Genomic DNA, 17,769 nt, shown 5'->3' with positions numbered 1-17,769 from the left:
CACTGGAGGTTGCAGGAAAATTATGTTAAAATTGTATATGACACTCCCCTCCCCCCCCCCAAAAAAAAGCAAAGAAGAGAAACTTTTAACAATGGAATAACATTCCACCACCAATCAAGCCCAGAGCTGGCACAGCAGGCACATGGTCAAACTGGATACACACGTGGCAAAACTGCCCAATCCAAAAGAAAAGAAACAGGCGAGGACAATGTCTTTCTGCCCGTGTTCACTTTATTTTCAGCGAAAAGCACTGAAACTATAAAAAGAACTCCGCAAGAAAATTGTTATAAAACGGAAAATGGGGCTAAGTGCTAATTAAAAAATAGACCAAGAAGTAAGATTAGTAATAGATTTGTCTCAGAAACATTCAAGCTAACGAATCAAAGGAGGTACAATCCTGATTAAAATAGCTATGCAAACAAGGTGTCAAAGCTTTCAGAGCTCAGGGGTGTCTTCCAGCTTTGGTCAGCGTGGCTGTTTAGGGACTATCTATCAGCACCAGCCCCAATTCGGGGCTTGCTGGAATGAGGAGACCAAGCGTTGTAGCTTGAATGAAAACTTTCATACCTGGCAAGCAACAGAGTTCAGAGTCCCGAGACCCCCCCCAGTCCACGGGAGAAGCGCCGGCTCCGATGCAGAGCACGTCGGGAGTTGTAGTCTTCGCGGCAACGCAGCGATTGGGGAAACGGCCCCAGAGGGGCGGGGCCGTGGCTGGGCTTGCGCAGGCGCACACCTCCTCCAGGCAGCATGGCGGACACAGTGTCTCAGCCCAGCAAGAGAAAGCGCGAATTGGATGACGAGAAGACGGAAGCTCCCAGCAGAGAGGACAAGGAATCAGGCGTTGGGAATGGTACCTCCGGCCCTGTGCGCTTACCTTTCTCCGGCTTTAGAGTGAAAAAAGTGCTCAGGGAGTCTGCGCGGGACAAAATCATTTTCCTACATGGGAAGGTACCATTAGGCAACCCCGGGGTGGGACACGAGGAGCGAACCAATCATCATCGCTTTGGGGGCGGATCCCCCCCTCCACCCCCAGCGGGAAAATATTAATCCGGTTCCTGGGCAGGGTAGCGGGCAGAAGGCACCGCTGGACGCTTTGGAGTCCCGGCGCACAGAGGATGTAGGATTACCTGTAGAATAAGTGAATTGGCTCACGTAGGGCTCACTTTCCTAATTCGCCCTTTAATGTAAGTAAACAACTACACTTCTAAAGTGTATTGCAGATTAACAATCATGTGTAAAGGAGCTGGAAAAGATCATGCTTAGTGAAATAAACCAGAAAGAAAAGGAAAAATACCGGATGGTTTCATTCATAGGAGTATAAAGGACGAGGCGAGAAAATAATAATAATGAACAACTCTATACCAGAGACATTTTACGGGGGTGGAGTGGGGAATGGGATCAAAAATGGGGGCGGGGGTGATGGTGGTGGGAGTGCACTGGATTACGGTGATGGCACACGGATGATTTGGTGATGGGAGGCCCACGGAGATTACAATGAGATGGAAAAAGGTACAGAATGATGTAAAAATAAACTATTATGTTATTAAAAAGATCATGTGTAAAATTCCCCAAACACTATTTATTCATTCAACCTATAAAGAGGGCAGCATTGTGCCCTATAAACCCCAACAATGTGCTGCAGAGGTTTGCTAATTTATGCCTCCAGCATGGACTGGGAGACTGAAGGAGATAGAATCCCCACTCTACAGTTCTTCAGCAAGCTGAGGAGACATTTTATTAAAGTTGCTAATTCACTTCCACACATCTTGCTCAGACAGACCAGCACTGAGCTGGGTGCTGGGGATGCAGAGATGAAAGTTATCCTTCCTGATCTTCGGAAGTCCCAAGTAACTTTGGATAGACAGTCACAGTTGGCTCTCATACCAGCTCAGCCCTTCCACTGGGTCTGAGAAAGACTGCAGACCATTCAAGGAACTGGTGAGAAGACCTAGCTATGGACAGGTATTAGGGTTCCCCAGAACTCCTAGCAGGAGCTCTCACTTTTGGGATCACGGGGACCTACGTTACTATGCCAGTGTGTGACGCTTATTCTCTGGAAAGTTCAGTCTGGTTTTCTCAGCCCCACCAGAACTTGTTGCTGCAGCATCTACTGAAGACATTAGCCATGAGGACTTTCATGGTGGAAGTTAGTTAGGATTCACTCGTTTCTGCATCAACATGGACTGTTTATGTCACTTTGGGCAAGTCACTTAATGTCTAGACCTCAGTTTCTGCTTTTGTAAAATGAAGAGAACTGGGCGGTGACCTTGGGAGCCGAATAGAGAAAATAGCAGAGAAGCTTTGCATCTTTTAGTAGAAAGATTTGAGAGTTGCCCCAAGGATTTGTGTTAATGAGGTGAGGTGCTTTTCTGCAAGAAAAAACATGAAATGGTTAGTCTTCCCCAGAGAGAAGACTACAGAAGCAAATCCCAAGTACTGGGATTTCAGAGGCTCCCTGAGCTTCCCTTTCTGTTCTCCAGGCTTCACCTGTGACTGCCCAAATGGTATCTCTGCTCACAGGTGAATGAGACCTCTGGGGACGGAGATGGAGAGGATGCCATTGTGATCCTGGAGAAGACGCCGTTTCAGGTGGAACAGGTGGCCCAGCTCCTGAAGGGCAGCCCTGAGCTCCAGTTGCAGTTGTCCAATGACATCTACAGCACATATCACCTGTTTCCTCCAAGGCAACTGAGTGGTAAGCAAGTGGCCTGGTGGCCTGGTGGCTGTATGTGGGGATAGCGAGACAGTGGGAAATCACGGGGTGTGGTAACCACTCTCATAACTGATTTGTGAATCTGATGCAGTAATACTCAAGGGCAGGGGGAGCCTTTACCCCTGAGGAGACATTTGGCAATAGCTGAAGCAGTTTTTGCTAATCAGACCTGGGAGGCTGGGTGCTGCTGCTTATGCAGCAAACATACGAGGCTCCCCAGAGCAGAGAGCCAGTGGTGCTGAGGTTGAGAAACCCTGCTCAGGTATTATGTTTCAGGGAGTGTGATTCATGAGCCAGAACAGTGTCCTCTACTAAGTGAATGATAAGGTCTGTCATACTTGCCCTTATTGTTGTGCCATCGTTCTAAGTATGCTACTCTAAGTATTATCATATTTAATCTTCAGAATAACCCTATTGTGATAGAATCTCACAAGTGAGGCATCTGAAGTTTTGAAAGGGTAAGCAGCTTATCCAAGATCACACAGCTAATAGGCGCAGAAAGACTTGAAGATTTTTCAGGAGACTGAGGGCTGGTTCACCACACTGCTTGACTGAGCTGTGTGCTAGGGTGTTGCCAAGATTAGTTGCTTCCCTGAAGAAATTTACTGTCTGGTCAGGCATGTGGTGAATATGATCAAAGGGTGGATTTGAGAAGGGCAAGAACTTGGAGGTTAAAAGGAAGAGATTTGTTTTTGATCCCAAATATCTCTTCCATTATGAAGAAGAGGAAAAAGGATACCAACATGGCGCAAGCCAGGTGTTAGGTGGGCATTTTCCCTTTTTGATGGTCAGATTTAGTGGGCAGCTTTGTTGGAAGCTTTGTGGAGACTGGTTGACCTTCAAAGTGCCTTCCAACCAGGAAATTCTGGGATCTGCTTTCCAGCATATGACAGTTTCATCATATCCTCCTTTTACTTGCCCTCTGGCATTTAAGAACAGTTTGACATTATGGGTATCTTGCCATGGTCTTTTTGGTAGAATTAGTGTTTTCTGCACTCAAGAAAGGGCACCATGTGTCCTTTGAAAATATATGCAAGCGTTTGATATGAGACAAGCAAACCTTTCGAAACTGAAAGCCCAACAGCTTGTCTTCTGTTGAAGGAGAGCCAGATTGATTGGTGCAAGTTGATGGAAATGGACAGCTGTATTTACTTTCTCAGACCTTGACATTTAAGCCAATGTGTTCCTTAACACGGGGTGACAGAAGTATGGCAGAAAAAACGGTAGCCAAACACCACTTGGGACAGCCCCCAAACTACAGGCTCTGGGGCCATTCTGCTGCACCCTTCCCCGTCATCGTCCCCAACCCCACATCGCCTCTCCCCAGCTGCAGCGAACATTCAGACGGCTCTGCTCTCTGGAGTGTCTGTCAACTTCACAGTCTTTCCTTTTCATTTGATTTTTCCCCGACTTCTGCAATACTTCCCACAAGTGTAGTAGCTTGCCTTCCTTCCTTCCTGTTTCTGTCTAAAAGAAGGCTCAAAAGAGGCAGTTGTTTATTAACTCACCACACAGGTCATCACCACTCAGAACTCCAAATGTTTCTGCAACTACCTGCTGTCACCTGGAATCCACGATGTTAGCTCATGTTTTCCAGGGTTTAGCAAAAACTCAGCATGCAGATGGTGTATTATCTTTCTGTTTTCCCTACCGCAGCTGGGCGTGGTGATTTGGAAATCATAACAGTTTGCTTTGGATCAAGCCTTATCTCATTTCACTGTACACTCTAACTCTGGATAATGTGCTAGACTTTTTCTGTAAAAGATCAGAGAGTAAATATTTCAGATTTTATGAGACAGAAGTGGTCTTTGTCACATATTCTTTTCTTCTTTTACCCCTTCAAAAATAAAAATGCTATTTTTGGCTTGCTGGGTATAGAGAAACAGACCATAGGCCAGAGTTGACCTTTGGGCCATAGCTCATCATCCTCTGTTCCAGAATTTTCCCTCCCAAAGGGTGTTCGGACTCATGGCATTGGTATCATCCGGAGGCTTCTTAAAAATGTAGAGGCTCAGACCCTACTCCAGGCCTCGGATTCTGCATTATAGCAAACCCCCTAGGTAAGCTACATTCATGTTCATCCTTCAGAGGCACCGGTCTTTAAACCCCTTCTCTGTGTGGGTAGTGCCCCCACTTATTTCTCCATCACTGACCTTTCTGAAAACTGCCAGGTCTAATTGGAAAAAAAAAAAAACCAAACACCTACTTGACATCTTTTATTAGGAGATCTCACAGGTACCTCACAGGTAAAATATGACAGATGCACCGATGTCTTTAAAAGCACCTAGCACCTGTTAAATAGTAGCTGTTATGATTATTCTGGTGTGCTGGGCCCTGGGCTTCAGAGATGAGTAAGACACCTGCTTTGTCTTCCCAGCCTTGTTTGGAGATGCCACCCCACAAGTGATGAAAAGAAGGACATAAGCTCAGCAGGGTTTGGTTGCTACCTGGATGTAGGAAGCAGGCCCTTGAAAGTCATAGCCATGTCAGACTCGTCAGCCCCCAGCAGTCAGACCTGTGTTAGATGCTTAGTAAGGCAACTGAAGAATGAACCCACAAATCACCCATCTGTTTTACCCTGTGGTCGAGCATCCCCCATGACCACAAGGTGGCGGCATTGCCCACACATTCCTGGGTCGCCTCGTTTGTCTATGCCAGCCCTCCTCAGGCCTGCCTCTCCAGTCTCAGTCTTGGTCACCAGCCCTTAATGTGTGCAGAGAGGGCTTAAAGAGGTTCCTGCAGCCTCAGTCCTCTGAACCTGCTGGACTGTTGCCCCTTAGAGTTTTTCTACCACCTCTGGCAGTTTCTCTGCAGTTCCTCCCCATAGCATTGCTTGCCCTGGGGAGTCCTCAATCCTATTTCTGAACTGGCTGCTCTCCTGACTCCTCTGGTATTTCTCTAGTCATTGGCAAATTTTTCTTCTAGCCTGAGGGTTTTGCACTCTCATTTATCCCTTTCAAATCCTTAGCTGGCCATAAGGGACTGTTCCTGTGAGCCACTCAGGACCCTCACCCGGTGACGTAATTGGGAGAGCGGGGGCACCAGAGGAGATGCGCTGGCTACTGTTTCCCTGCACGATGGCCTGAGTGTATGCCTGCCATGTCTGAGCTTCAGTGTGTAGTACAGGGGTTAGAGCAGTCTTGCCTTGCCAGACACACTTGGGCTGGAATCCTGGTGTGTCCTTTACCAATGGTGAGGACATGGGAAGTTTCTGTATTCGTGTAACGAACAGGAAGTGCCTGCTGCATGCCCAGTGCCGTGCTAGAGCCTGGTATGTACCTGTGAGAACGTGAGATCTTATCTCCGTCTCTGGAGTCAGAGTGGGGGAGGCAGACAACAAACAAGGAAGCAAATGTTTAAGCAACCACAAATTAGAATAGCGCTACCCTAATGGGGTCCAAGGTCACTCTGACCTGCGAGATGAGACCTGAAGGGAACCAGCTGTTGGAGAGCCAGTGAGGGATGGACAGTGTTTGGGACTGAGGAACAGATGTGTTCTGAGTGAGGAAAGAGGAACAAAGGGGAGGCTGTTGTGTCAGGAGCCTGGAAGGACAGTTGGTGTCTAGGGTGTGTGATCCAGAGGAAGTCGGGGGAATAGCTTCAGTTTTTCTGGGGGTTGGGGGTGTTAGTAGTTGGATGTAGCTTGGGATAGTTATGAAATAAAAATGTCTTACAAACTTTTAGCCTCTGTCACAGTGAGGGGTATATTTTTTATTGTGACCTGGTATCGGAAAATAAATACGCATGGGTAGAAGGGGAAGAAAAGGCTCATAAAACTATACTTAGGGGCCCTCCCTGCTGGTGCAGTGGGTTAGGACTCAGCGCTGCGAGCTGGCCACAGCTGCTTCAGTGCGAGTTTGATCCCCGCCCGGAGGTGACCCACATGGCGTGGCAGACCTCTCCTGACCTACCCGCTGTTCCCCTCAGTACTGTACCTTGTCGATCTGCCTGTTCTGCTTCCCACTCTGTCTCTGGTGAAGCCTCTCACTGCCCCTGCACCTCTGGCTTATATCCCAGTTCTGTATGCACAAATAAATAAATCTTTAAAAAAAAAAGGCTATACTTAGGGCCCTTCCCTGTGGTGCAGCAGGTTAAAGCACAGCACTAAGAAGCTAAAGCCACATCAGCTTAAGTTCAATTTTTGGCCAGGGAGCTGACCCACATGGCACAACAGACCTCTCTTGTCTTGCCCATTGCTCCCCTCAGCAGTGTACTTCGTCAGTCGGCCTGTTCTGCTCCCCACTCTGTCTCTGGTGAAGCCTCTCACCGCCCCTGCACCTCTGGCCTGTATTCCAGTTCTGTATGCACAAATAAATAAATCTTTAAAAAACAAACAATATTTGGCCTTAATTTATGAGATGCTCGTAAATTAAGTATTCTCAACTTAGTTCCAGTCTTCTCTGTGTCCTTATTTTAAAATGCTGAGTTTAATTTCCTTTTCACTCTCATGGGTCAGAACCAGATAAGGTCTGTAAAGCACTAAGCACAGGCAAGCATATGCGGGTATTTAATAAGTGTTAAGTTATTTTCTGTATTTGCTCTTCTACTTTTAAAATAGACAAGCCTTAAATAGGAGAATATATGTAGCCTGTGGGCAAGGGCCTGGCCCTGGCCGCAGCAGTTTCCTGCTTCCTCCTTGGCAGTGTGGTAAGTGTGAACAGCAGCCAGATGAGTCGCCCCTTCTAAGCTGCTCTGGCCCTGCAGCGTGACCGCAGATTAGACTTTTTTATTGAGACTCATTTTCCCTTTTACTTGGGGAAGGAGGGAGAGAGGTAGGACTCGGAAACCCAGACCATGTCAAAAAAGGCCAATTGTTTTCTCTTCTGTGGAGAAGGGTATGGGATGTGTGGTTCAGAGAAGGAGGAGGAGGCATCTGTGTACCAGGGAGGCCATTGCAGGGAGCAGAGCCGTCCAGGGAATCAGGTCTTTGGCTGTGGAGAACGCCCCGCATTGAGCTCCAGCCAGGGTTTCCCTCACGATCCTCTTTGCAGACTCAAAACCTGGGCCTCTGGAGTCCTGAGTGAGACTGGTTTGGGAGGAGCGTTTTAAAAACTAGCCATTCTCCTAAGAGTTTCCTCGGCAGCATTGTTCATGGTAGAAAAAAACTAGAAACCAGATAGCAAGTAACAATAGCATAGATAATAAATCAAGGGTTTTTTTGCATGGCAGCTTCTTTAGGCAGTGAAAATGAACTCTGGCTCCCCACGTCAAGAAGGATGAATTTCACCATGTAGTGCAAGAAAAGCAAGACAAAATACACACGTGTGATTCTGATTTGATAAAGTGGAAAAACACGCAGCCCTAAACACAGTGCCACTTACGAAGGCCTACACACATGTGCAGCTGAGAAGACAAGAAAGAAACAATAAACCCCGAATTCAGCAAGGCTCCTTTCCAGCGGGGGCAGTGCACACAGAACCTCTGGTGATGTTTTGTTGCTTTAGGCTTCATGCTCTAGGTCCCAGTGTTTGGGGATTTTATTTCAGGATGTTAAGAGGTGTTACTTCACGCAGATATATGTAAAATATCTATCTATGGGTATATACACATTATTTTTTATGTATAATGTCATTCCAGGGCCTCAAAAGAAGAGGGACTATTCCCTTGCTTATAGGACTCTATACTCTCATTATCAAATTTGGTTTCAGGTCACAGTTTCTGAAAGTAAGAGTAGTTAAGGCCTCCTTCCTCTGGTGTTAGGGACTAGCGTACTTTTCTTCCTCCCAACTGCCCCTTCTATAGGGCAGAGGAGGGCAGACCCGGACTCAGCTCTCTCCCAGTCAGCATAAGGAAGCCCATGTTGTGCAGGTCAAGTACCAGGATGGTGCCAGCCCTGGCAGAACAGGGCAGTGTGGGGAGGTCTTCCAGCAACCGCAGAAGGCCCAGTGCCAGGCTCTGTGGCCTCCCTGCCATACAGGCTGGCACGGCCTCTCCCCACCCATCTTCAGCAGCCCTTTTCTTGCAGCTGAACTGAAGGACAAGATTTCTTTGAACGGTGCCCAACAGGGGAAGCCTGGTCTGGTTTTGGGGGGGGTGTTGACAAGCCACTTCGTCATCTCCCATGAGGTGCCCTGAGGTTTACAGCCAGTGGACAACTCAGGACAATTCACAGAATTGCTCCGAGGTTTCGCTGCAAGATTCAGTGACAGTGTGCTTTGCCCTGAAAGTGAGGAATCACATGGCTGGCTAGCCTACACAGGGATTTTGATATCATAAGAGACCAGGGAACAGTCATATTTTGGGATGAGTGGAATGCTAGCGTTTACTTAGTAATCAGTTTCTTAACTAGGACTGTTCATCAGAAATACTTTAAGGACCTTTCTTGAATAAAGCAACTGGATCTACTACTGAGTCGCTGGTTAGGGCTGGCATGAAGTCACAGAACAGCATGGCCAAATAGTTAGCTAGCCCGGTGGACACACCAGCCTCATGTCCTACTCTGCTGGCTTTCCTGAAGTACCAAGAAAATTTCTGGGGTTATTACCCTTAGAAGTTTTCCCCAGACCCTTAGCTGAATATTATTTGAATGCAACTCTGTTTTGATCTATCAAAATTGGACATTTCCGTTTCCCTTACTTCCTTCACCCTTTTTTCTCCTGTCAACTTTTTAATGTTTATGTTACTGCTTTCTGGGTTTCAAAAACACTGCCTTTGGAACCCTAACTATATGGACACTAGTCCTTATTCCATCTACCAGAGGTTTTTTCAGTCAGGTGAGACCAGCTTTCCTATCTCACTTCCTGTTGGGGGACAGCAGCTGTCTGTCAGCGGTGTCATGGTATGTTCTGACTGATCACAGTGAAGTCAAGTGTGATCACCCGTCTGTCGGTGCTAAGTTGCCAGCTGTGCAGGGTGTTGAGGCTGCCGTGGCCGCGTTTGCCTGTGCCGTATACTGAGGCCTAGCGCTGGGTTTAGGTCCTTCTGCCTGCCCACTGTGTAATGCTCCACTGAGGTCTAGGTCAAGTGTCTTCTTTTCTTACATTCCTGCGTTTCTTCCAGATCACATTGCTTTTTATTTTGTTTCACGCTTCAACCACTATTCAGCCAGCTTTGGCTCCCCCCCCACCTCGCCCCCACAAATTTCTGTTGCCTTTTTTTTAATGCGTGTGGTTAAAAGGATGCTGTGCTTTTTACTGTTTTTTGAAACGATCCACTCACTCAGTTTGATCATTCATTACATGGCAGCTCCTTCCTTTCCTTTCCTTTCTGGAAACTAGACCACCCTTTCCTGGGGCTCCTGCTGGGTAGCTGATTCCCCACCCACTGACTTCCTTTCACAGCCTTCCAGGGTAGACCCCTGTTTTCTGAAAACTGTCTCTTTCTTGTTGCACTCTATTGTTTCACTGAAGTACGTTCTTAGGTAGCTCCTAAGAAAGAATACATGAGAACTAAACTTGGAATCCTTTATTTTACTCTTATTTTGGTTTTACTGGACATAAAACTTACATTTACTTTCCTTCAAAATGTTAAAAGGGTAATGCCCATTTGATCTGCATTTTTTTGTAGCCTACTCGTCTTGTTTCTGTTTTGCCTTGTTAGTTTCCTTCTCTGGAAGTGTATAAGGTGTTCTCTTTTTCCTTAGTGTTCTGAAAAATTTTAAGACTGTTTCTGGATTTTTTTTCATTACTCATGCTGGGAACTTCTGGGCCCTTTTGATGTCAAAGTCATGCCAGACTTTTATTATTTCTTTGAGAATTTCCTTCCCTCTGTTTTCTTTATTTCCTCTTCCTGGAAATATTATTTGTTGCGAGGCTTCCCAGGTTTTCTCCATGTTCTGCTTCTAATCTCTGACTTGCTATCCATGCCTGTTCTCTTTGTTCAGGCTAGTAGATCGCCTTATCTTTTTGTCTTCCAGACCTTCTAGAAGTTTTAATTTGGCAATCACTTTACATTTTCATTCCTCTTGTCCTCTGATTATTTCATTGTCATAGCATCTTGCTCTTGCTTTACAGAGGTCAAATTGGGTTGACATTCTTTAACATACTAATGAGAATTGTTTTGAAAATTATCTCCTGACCCTTAAATGATCTCATTTCTGCTGGGATCTGGTTCTGGTTGTTTATTTTGATCATTCTTTTTCAGGCTGCTGGTTTTCCCTTAGTGTCTGCTGAATGTTAAGTTATTTGTCTTTAAAAATGAAGAACTACACAGATAATCCAGTGACGGGTTGTGGGTTTTATCCCTATCCATAGGAAGGCCCATTTCCTGCTCATGGCTCTGCCCTCTGTGGACAGCTGCCCAGGGGCCACTGCTGTGTGAGCAGGGCTTGGGTGCTGACTGGTGGTCTTGCCTCAGTATGTGGTGCACCCCCCAAGGGCTCCAAGTCGTGCAGGAATCCCCAGGCTCTAGTCCGGGGTAAGCACACTACGGGGTAAGCACACTACGCCTTGTGGGCCAGACCTGACTCTCTTGTTTTTGTATGTTTAAGCTAAGAATGAATTTTACATTTCTATAGGGTTATTAAAAAGAGAGAAAACGAAGGTAAGCATTTGAGAAAAGAGACTGTGTGTGGGCCTGTAATACCTATAAAATATTTGCTGTCAAGGGAAATGCACTGGACTATGGTGAAGGCTCAGGGTGATTTGATGATGGGAAGCCCACGGGGTTACAACTGAGATGAATAAAGCACAAAATGATGTAAAAATAAACTATTATGTATATAAAAAAATATTTGTTGTCAAACTTTGCCTGCCTTCGCTCCAGGCTGCTGGTTTAACATCTTTGGTGGGCGACCCTCCTGGGGTCCCCTGGTGTCACACGCCTGCCCCTGCGATGCGGCTGTGGCTGTGGCTGGAGCTGACTGGAGCATGTGTTCTCTAGACTGCTCTCTAGTTGACCCCAGTGTCTGATTCACTTCCCACTCTGACCTCTGTGCCTATTTGTTCAGAGCCAGATCTTCTCCTTGGCCAGGCGGACAGTCACCTCCAGCCATAGGGTGCTCCAGCTCCTTCTGGGCTGCTGCTTCCCTTTGTGGGCTTCCTTCCACTTGCTGACTTCCAGAAATGAACTGCAGTCTCTCCTTTGCTGCCTCCTAACACTTTTCCCTTCACTGTTAGGGGTTTGTTCCTTTTTGTTCTATTACTACCCTTGCAATAGGTTTTTGAAATGGTCTGAGGGCCACCATTAAATAGGATTGGGGGGCATCTCACTATGTCTAGATATATTGGGTGTGAGTTCTGCAGGAGTAGCTTACACGGTCATTGAGGCTGCAACCACATCAAGCTGATGTCGATGAGCCAAGACCAAGATACTTGGTTTCTCCCAAACTCTCATGTAGAGGTTCCCAGGTGCTCAGGCACAGAAGGTGGGGGTCTAATTTATACACGGCTAGATTCATAAGATTGTAAAACCTGCATCCCTTTGACCAAACCTTTCAACTTCCAGGTATCTGGAATGTCCAGTGCTACATCATTCGTGATAGGAAAATAAAGACGTAAAAACTGGGGGCATGGAGAGGTGTCACAAGGCATGGTGTGAGCTTTGTGTGCTGTTGTCACAAAGGAGGAAGAAAATCTGTGTGACTGTCATGGGACATCGCTAGGGTTATACACACCCTGTGAAGGATTGTCCCACTTTAAAAGGAAAAGGCCCTTCCATAGGTATGTTCGTATTTATGTAAACTCCATGAAAGAAAAGGCTAGATAAGGAGATCCAGCCACTAATGTTTATCTCAGTTATAGGTAACTAACGGGGCTAGACTTCTGAAGAATTTGAGAATATATTCGTGCAAGTCTTGGAAAGAGACGATTTCTAGAATGTTAGGTCCCTCACCAAACAGAACAAAGAAGCAGATTAAAAGATTAGCCTGGCATCTGGGGCCACTGGCTGCTTTCTTTTTCATAACTGCGTGACACATTGCGTGGAGCTTGTCATTCCATCAACAAATACTGCAAAACCCCAAGACGTGTGGACCCCAGATTCTGGTTTCACACACCTTCCTCTGAGGGGCTCATTATGAGCATGGCTCTGGAGGGGGCCCTGCAGGCTGGTGCATTGGGAGTGTGCTGTGGAGACTCCTACCCCTGAACACTTGGGAGTTTCCTGGGATGAATCAGTCATGGTGATGAGTGGACAGGAGACAGAAGGGGTGTTCCAGGAGAGGGACAGTGTGGCCAAGGGTGCCTGGCATCAGTTAGGCTTTGAAATAGGATTTTGTGAATGTGGGCATGTCCACACGAGTCTCTTGACTCCCTTTGGTTTCTTCAGTTGAGACATCCTAAAGATGGCACTTTTCTGCCTACTTTTCTCCCTGGTGCTTCAGAGCTCACTCCTGAGGCCAGTGAGCCAGGGCCCCTCTGGGGCTTAGAAGGACAAGAGAGTAACAGCAAGGGAAATTTGCAAGACGGAAAGTTTCCTACCGCCTAAGTAAAAAATTTTTTTAAAGATTTATTTATGCATACAGAACTGGGGAACAGGCCAGAAGTGCAGGGGCAGTGAGAGGATTCACCAGAGATAGAATGGGGGAGCAGAACAGGCCAATTGATGAAGTACATACACTGCTGAGGGGAGCAGCGGGCGGGTCAGGAGAGGTCTGCTGCGCCATGTGGTCACATCCCGAGCAGGTGGGGATCGAATTCATGCGGAAGTACCCCCTTCCTCCCCTTTTTTAAAGATTTATTTATGTATGCATATAAGAACTGGGATGCAGGCCAGAGACGCAGGGGGTGAGAATATTCACCAGAGACAGAGTGGGAAGCAGAACATGCAGATTGACTGAAATACACTGTTGAGGGGAGCAGTGGGTGGGTCAGGAGAGGTCTGCCATGCCATGTGTGTTACCTCCCTGGTCAGGGATCAAACTCGTGCTGCAGTGGCTGCAGATAGCTTTCCAGTGCTGTGCTTTAACCCCTTGTGCCACCAGGGAGGGCCGTGAGTAAAATTCTTGACCCAGAATCTCCGCTTTCCCTTTCTCTTGTCCTGTGGATGAAAAGTCCTCTCCACGCTCTCCTGCTCCTGCCTCCTCAATTCAGAGAGCCTTCTCTGCACCCCCCTCTCCTTCCTGCAAGACCCTTCTGTCACTTCTCTGTCTAGACGCATGGCCCTGGGGGTGTCAAGAAGCCACTGCATTGAGAACCTGTTTAGAAATGAATAGATCCTGAGTAACTGAGATGCAGCCTCCACCACAAGACTGGTGTTCTCTTTCTCCCTCGGAAGGGGCAAGGGCCCAGGAATCTGTGGCAGTCTTAGGACTTGAGTCAGCAGAAAAGTGAGCTTCTTCAGGACCATTGGGAGAGGGTGAATTTCCCCCAGGGTAGCTGGTTCCACCTCAGCCCTGGGCTGGGGCTGCCCGCCTGTGGCCTCCTAGTTCTATAGCCCAGTCCCAAACCGCACTTCTTAGTGAATGATGCCTAGAACATTGGTTATCCTCAGCTCCTCTTGGTAGGGGAGGTCTTTGCTCTTTGCTTTTTATTCTCTTCCCACCAACACAGTCAACATGGCGGGGTCCATTGGTACCTGTGCTGCTCTCAGAGCGAATATACCTGCAGACTGGGTGAGAAGCCATGTATTTGAACTCCTAAATGTTCAGTCTAATAGCTCTAAGACCAGCACTGTTACTCAACAGCCCCATTATCTCATTACATATCTGCTCTCTGTCCTGCTGTTCAAAGGGAACTTCGTAGAGTGCTGGGAGCCCCCCTTAGCTAACCTCTCTGCATTTCTCTTTCATAAGGAACTACTCTCTGCACCATGTAACTGCAGGCCACATCTGGGCTGCATTCAGAGTGACCTAGTTTGCTTGCGGGCTGTTCGGTCCTGTTCGCAGTCTTTCCCTCTCCTTGGCCTCAGACAACTGAGGAGGGGGGGAGAAAGCCTGTCAGATTCAGGGTCCTGCTAAACTCAGCATCTGCCTGTCATCTGTCTCTAATAGCATCTCTCATTCGTTGAGACAGGTAATTAGCGGTTTAGAGGTTTGCTGTGGAGTGGCTGAAGCTTCCGGTAGGTTCCTAACCACACCCTAGTCCTGTTTATGCTTGTTCTGGAGGTCTCTTCAGGTCTCTTCTGAGTGCTTCCAGTGCCCCTGCAGAGCTTGATGGCGATGCCCGCCCTTCCTGGCCCGCAGTTGGAGCAGAACAGCCTCCTCTCCTGCCTCTGATCTGGTCTCTCTCGTCATCACAAGGCCAGAACTGAGGGCAGTGTGGCCCTGCCAGGGAGACTCCCCCAGCCTCTGCTGCCACCTCTCAGAGTCCGCTGATGGCGCGTCATCCAGCCTGGGTCTGGCAGCTCGTCACCTGGGTGGCTCTGCTGGGCTCTGTGGAGAGGCGGTGGGGGGTGGGCGTCACACTCCAGATCATGCTTTGCTGTTCTTTCTCCTTGGGTCTGCACATCTGGGTCAAATAAGTTGAAACTGGCTCCTATAATGAAGGGCGAGCAAAAAGCCGCAACCGAGCCATAGAAATGACCTCATCCTGTAGAAGTCATCAGCAAGGGCTGGAAAGGAGTCTTGTTTGAACATGTGTATGGGAAGGAGAGCAGACTGTCTGTGGTTTGCATTTTCATGTTTCATGTGGAACAGCATTTTCCTGGGGATTTGGTTAAGCTAGCATTGGCAAGGAGCAAGAGACGCAGCTGCTCTTTCCTCTGCATGGCCCTGTAGCCCACCGCTGAAATCAGTTGGGCTTTCATGTCTCAGTGGGGGACAGGAATGGAGTTATTCATTGGCCAGAGCCTTTCAGCAGACCCTAAGGGTCTTGATGGACAGGACAGGGCTGTCCAAACCAGAAGCCTACCAGCCTGCTCATCTGCAGAGAGCTGCAGAGAGGAATGTGTGTGTGTAGGACCACTGATCAGTGGGGATGGCCATCCCACTGCTGAAATATCCCTGTAGTTGAATGCTGCTGCCTCAAGACCACCAGGCCCCCCCTCTGGGAGCCCTGTCCCAGATACCCTTGCCCACGACCTAGCACGGTCGTGTTTCTTCCTGTCTAGTAGGTCTGCATTTTGGAGAACGTGCCACAGCACAGTTTTCTTAGGAAAGGTCTGGAAGAGAAGGCCCGTGCAGGATAGAGGAGCCAGACTGGCGAGGTCCACATCCTAGCCTCACTACTTGCTGGCTATGTAACTTTGGACAAAGTTTTTGACTTTCCTGGGCTCGTTTTAAAACATGGCTTATTTTAAAACATGGCTTATTTTTTGTTTTAAACATATTTGTTACTTAAGCAAGCCATATTGGTTTTAGGAAGTGTAATACCAAAATAACAATGTAACAGTTATTAATAAGTTAATAAGTAACAATTATTGTTATAATTAATTATAATTAACAATTATCGATAAATTAATAATTGTTAACGATTTAATAGTTACAATTGCATAGATGACTGTACCACCTCTCAGCAGAAAAAACCTCTCAGCATCTTGGGATATGTCCAGTTAACATCTAGGGATCAATTGCAGACCTTTTTCTGGCTCTTCCTGTTTTGCTCTTTCTGCATTTGGTTGTGCATGTACATTCTTAGACTCATAAAATGGCTGAGAACATATCCTAGCCTACAGGCTGTATCATGAGGACCTGCCATGTGTCCAGTGCTGTTTTGACACCACACACACACACACACACACACACACACACACACACACACACACAGAACAAAGCCCCTGCTTTTCAATGAATGTTTGCCCTGTTGGAGGAGATGGGTCATGAATAAAAAAAACATACTAAACGCTAAGAAGCAATCTGAAGGATTTAAGGAGAACGAAGGACAGGGCCATGGGCTTCTGGTTATAGAGAATAAATTGAATGCCAACCTGCTTCCTTTATAAACCCCACTGAGGACCCTCCCTAGTGGCACAGGGGTTAAAGTCTCAGTGCTATCAAGCTCTCGCCAGCCACTTCTGCATGAGTTCGATCCCTGGCCAGGGAGGTGACCCACATGGCTCAGCAGACTTCTCCTGTCTCACCCACTGCTCCTCTCAGCAGTTTATTTTAGCAGATCCCCTGTTCTGTCTGTCTCTGTCTCTGGTGAATCCACTTTCACACACACACCCCTCTCCCTGCATCTCTGGTACCTGGTCCTTTCTCACCCAGCCCTTGATTAGTCTCTGGAAAGGTTAAAAACAGAGGCTCTGGAGAACCTAGAGGCTCTAAAGACTGCAGGCTCTGTTGATAGTGGGGTTCTGTAGAGTTTAGGTGGAGAGTGTAGAGAGATTTAGGTAGAAGTGTATTCAAATGTGGAAAGGTTAAGTGGAAGTTTGTGTTAACTCAACCCTCCCAGCTGTTTCTCTTTCTCTTGACTCAATGCTGTCTGTTCTATAGCAGAATTTTTAAAAAATTCAACAGAATCGAATATGAAGTTGAAGCAAGCTTCCTTTAAAGTGAGCAGAAAGACAAAGAGGTAGAAAAATGGGAGAAAACAAGAAGCGGAATCCAAAAGTTAAAAGATCCAAACAGGTATTCTAGAAAGAAAAAGCAGAGAAAATGATCAAAAAATTAACTCAAGATGGTTTCTCGGGGCTGAAGAATGTGATTTTTGAGATTAAAGGACCCAGTCATTTAACTTAGCACAATGGACAAAAAACACATCCAAGGCCTCGCCCCATGATCAGGACTTTGGAGACAATGAGAGAAAAAAGAGGTTCAAGTGACACTAGCCAGCAGTCTAGATTATAGAGCTTCGCTTCAGATGTTTAGGCTCATTGGCCTCTACAGTTCCCTGGCCAAGCTCTCAGTTGTGATAGTAGAATAAAGACATTTTCAGATGTTCCAGTCGCCCTTGACCGTATCTTTGGAAAGATTTAAGTTTGTGCGTTAGTGCTGTGCTTCCCCCTGGGTGGTCCCCGAATCACCAGCAGTAGCTGCACTTGGGAGGGTGTAAGAGATGCAGATTCCTGGGCCCTACCCCGCACCTCCTGAGGCATGTGGTTCTGACATACACTTAAGTTTGAGAATAAAGACAGAAATGCGAACCAGGAGACAAGGTACCCAGCTTTAGCAAGAAAGGGAAGGTGCCCCCAGATGATTCCAGGGGCGTGGCTTCCAGGGCACAGCTCTGCATGGCAGGTCAGAGGAACGCTGAGGGAGGAAGGCTAGTCAGAGGAAGGCAGAGGGCTCCAGGAAGACA

General features: G+C 47.2%; 1 protein-coding gene across 2 annotated transcripts in view; it reads left to right on the top strand.

Annotated features, from left to right (window-relative positions):
* Positions 1-734: 734 nt before the first annotated feature.
* Positions 735-17,769, top strand: part of DCPS (decapping enzyme, scavenger) — a 34,926-nt gene continuing 17,891 nt past the window's right edge. For both annotated transcript variants that reach the window (XM_012729346.1, XM_004689110.2), the window contains exons 1-2: positions 735-948; positions 2,521-2,695. In XM_012729346.1, coding sequence (XP_012584800.1) covers positions 748-948; positions 2,521-2,695 — 376 coding nt within the window. In that variant the 5' untranslated portion in view covers positions 735-747. The remainder of the gene's footprint in view (positions 949-2,520; positions 2,696-17,769) is intronic.

The sequence above is a fragment of the Condylura cristata genome, unplaced genomic scaffold (genome assembly GCF_000260355.1).
Source record: "Condylura cristata isolate star-nosed mole 26May11 unplaced genomic scaffold, ConCri1.0 scaffold00025, whole genome shotgun sequence".
Lineage (NCBI taxonomy): Eukaryota > Metazoa > Chordata > Mammalia > Eulipotyphla > Talpidae > Condylura > Condylura cristata.
This window is presented reverse-complemented; position numbering and strand designations above follow the sequence as displayed.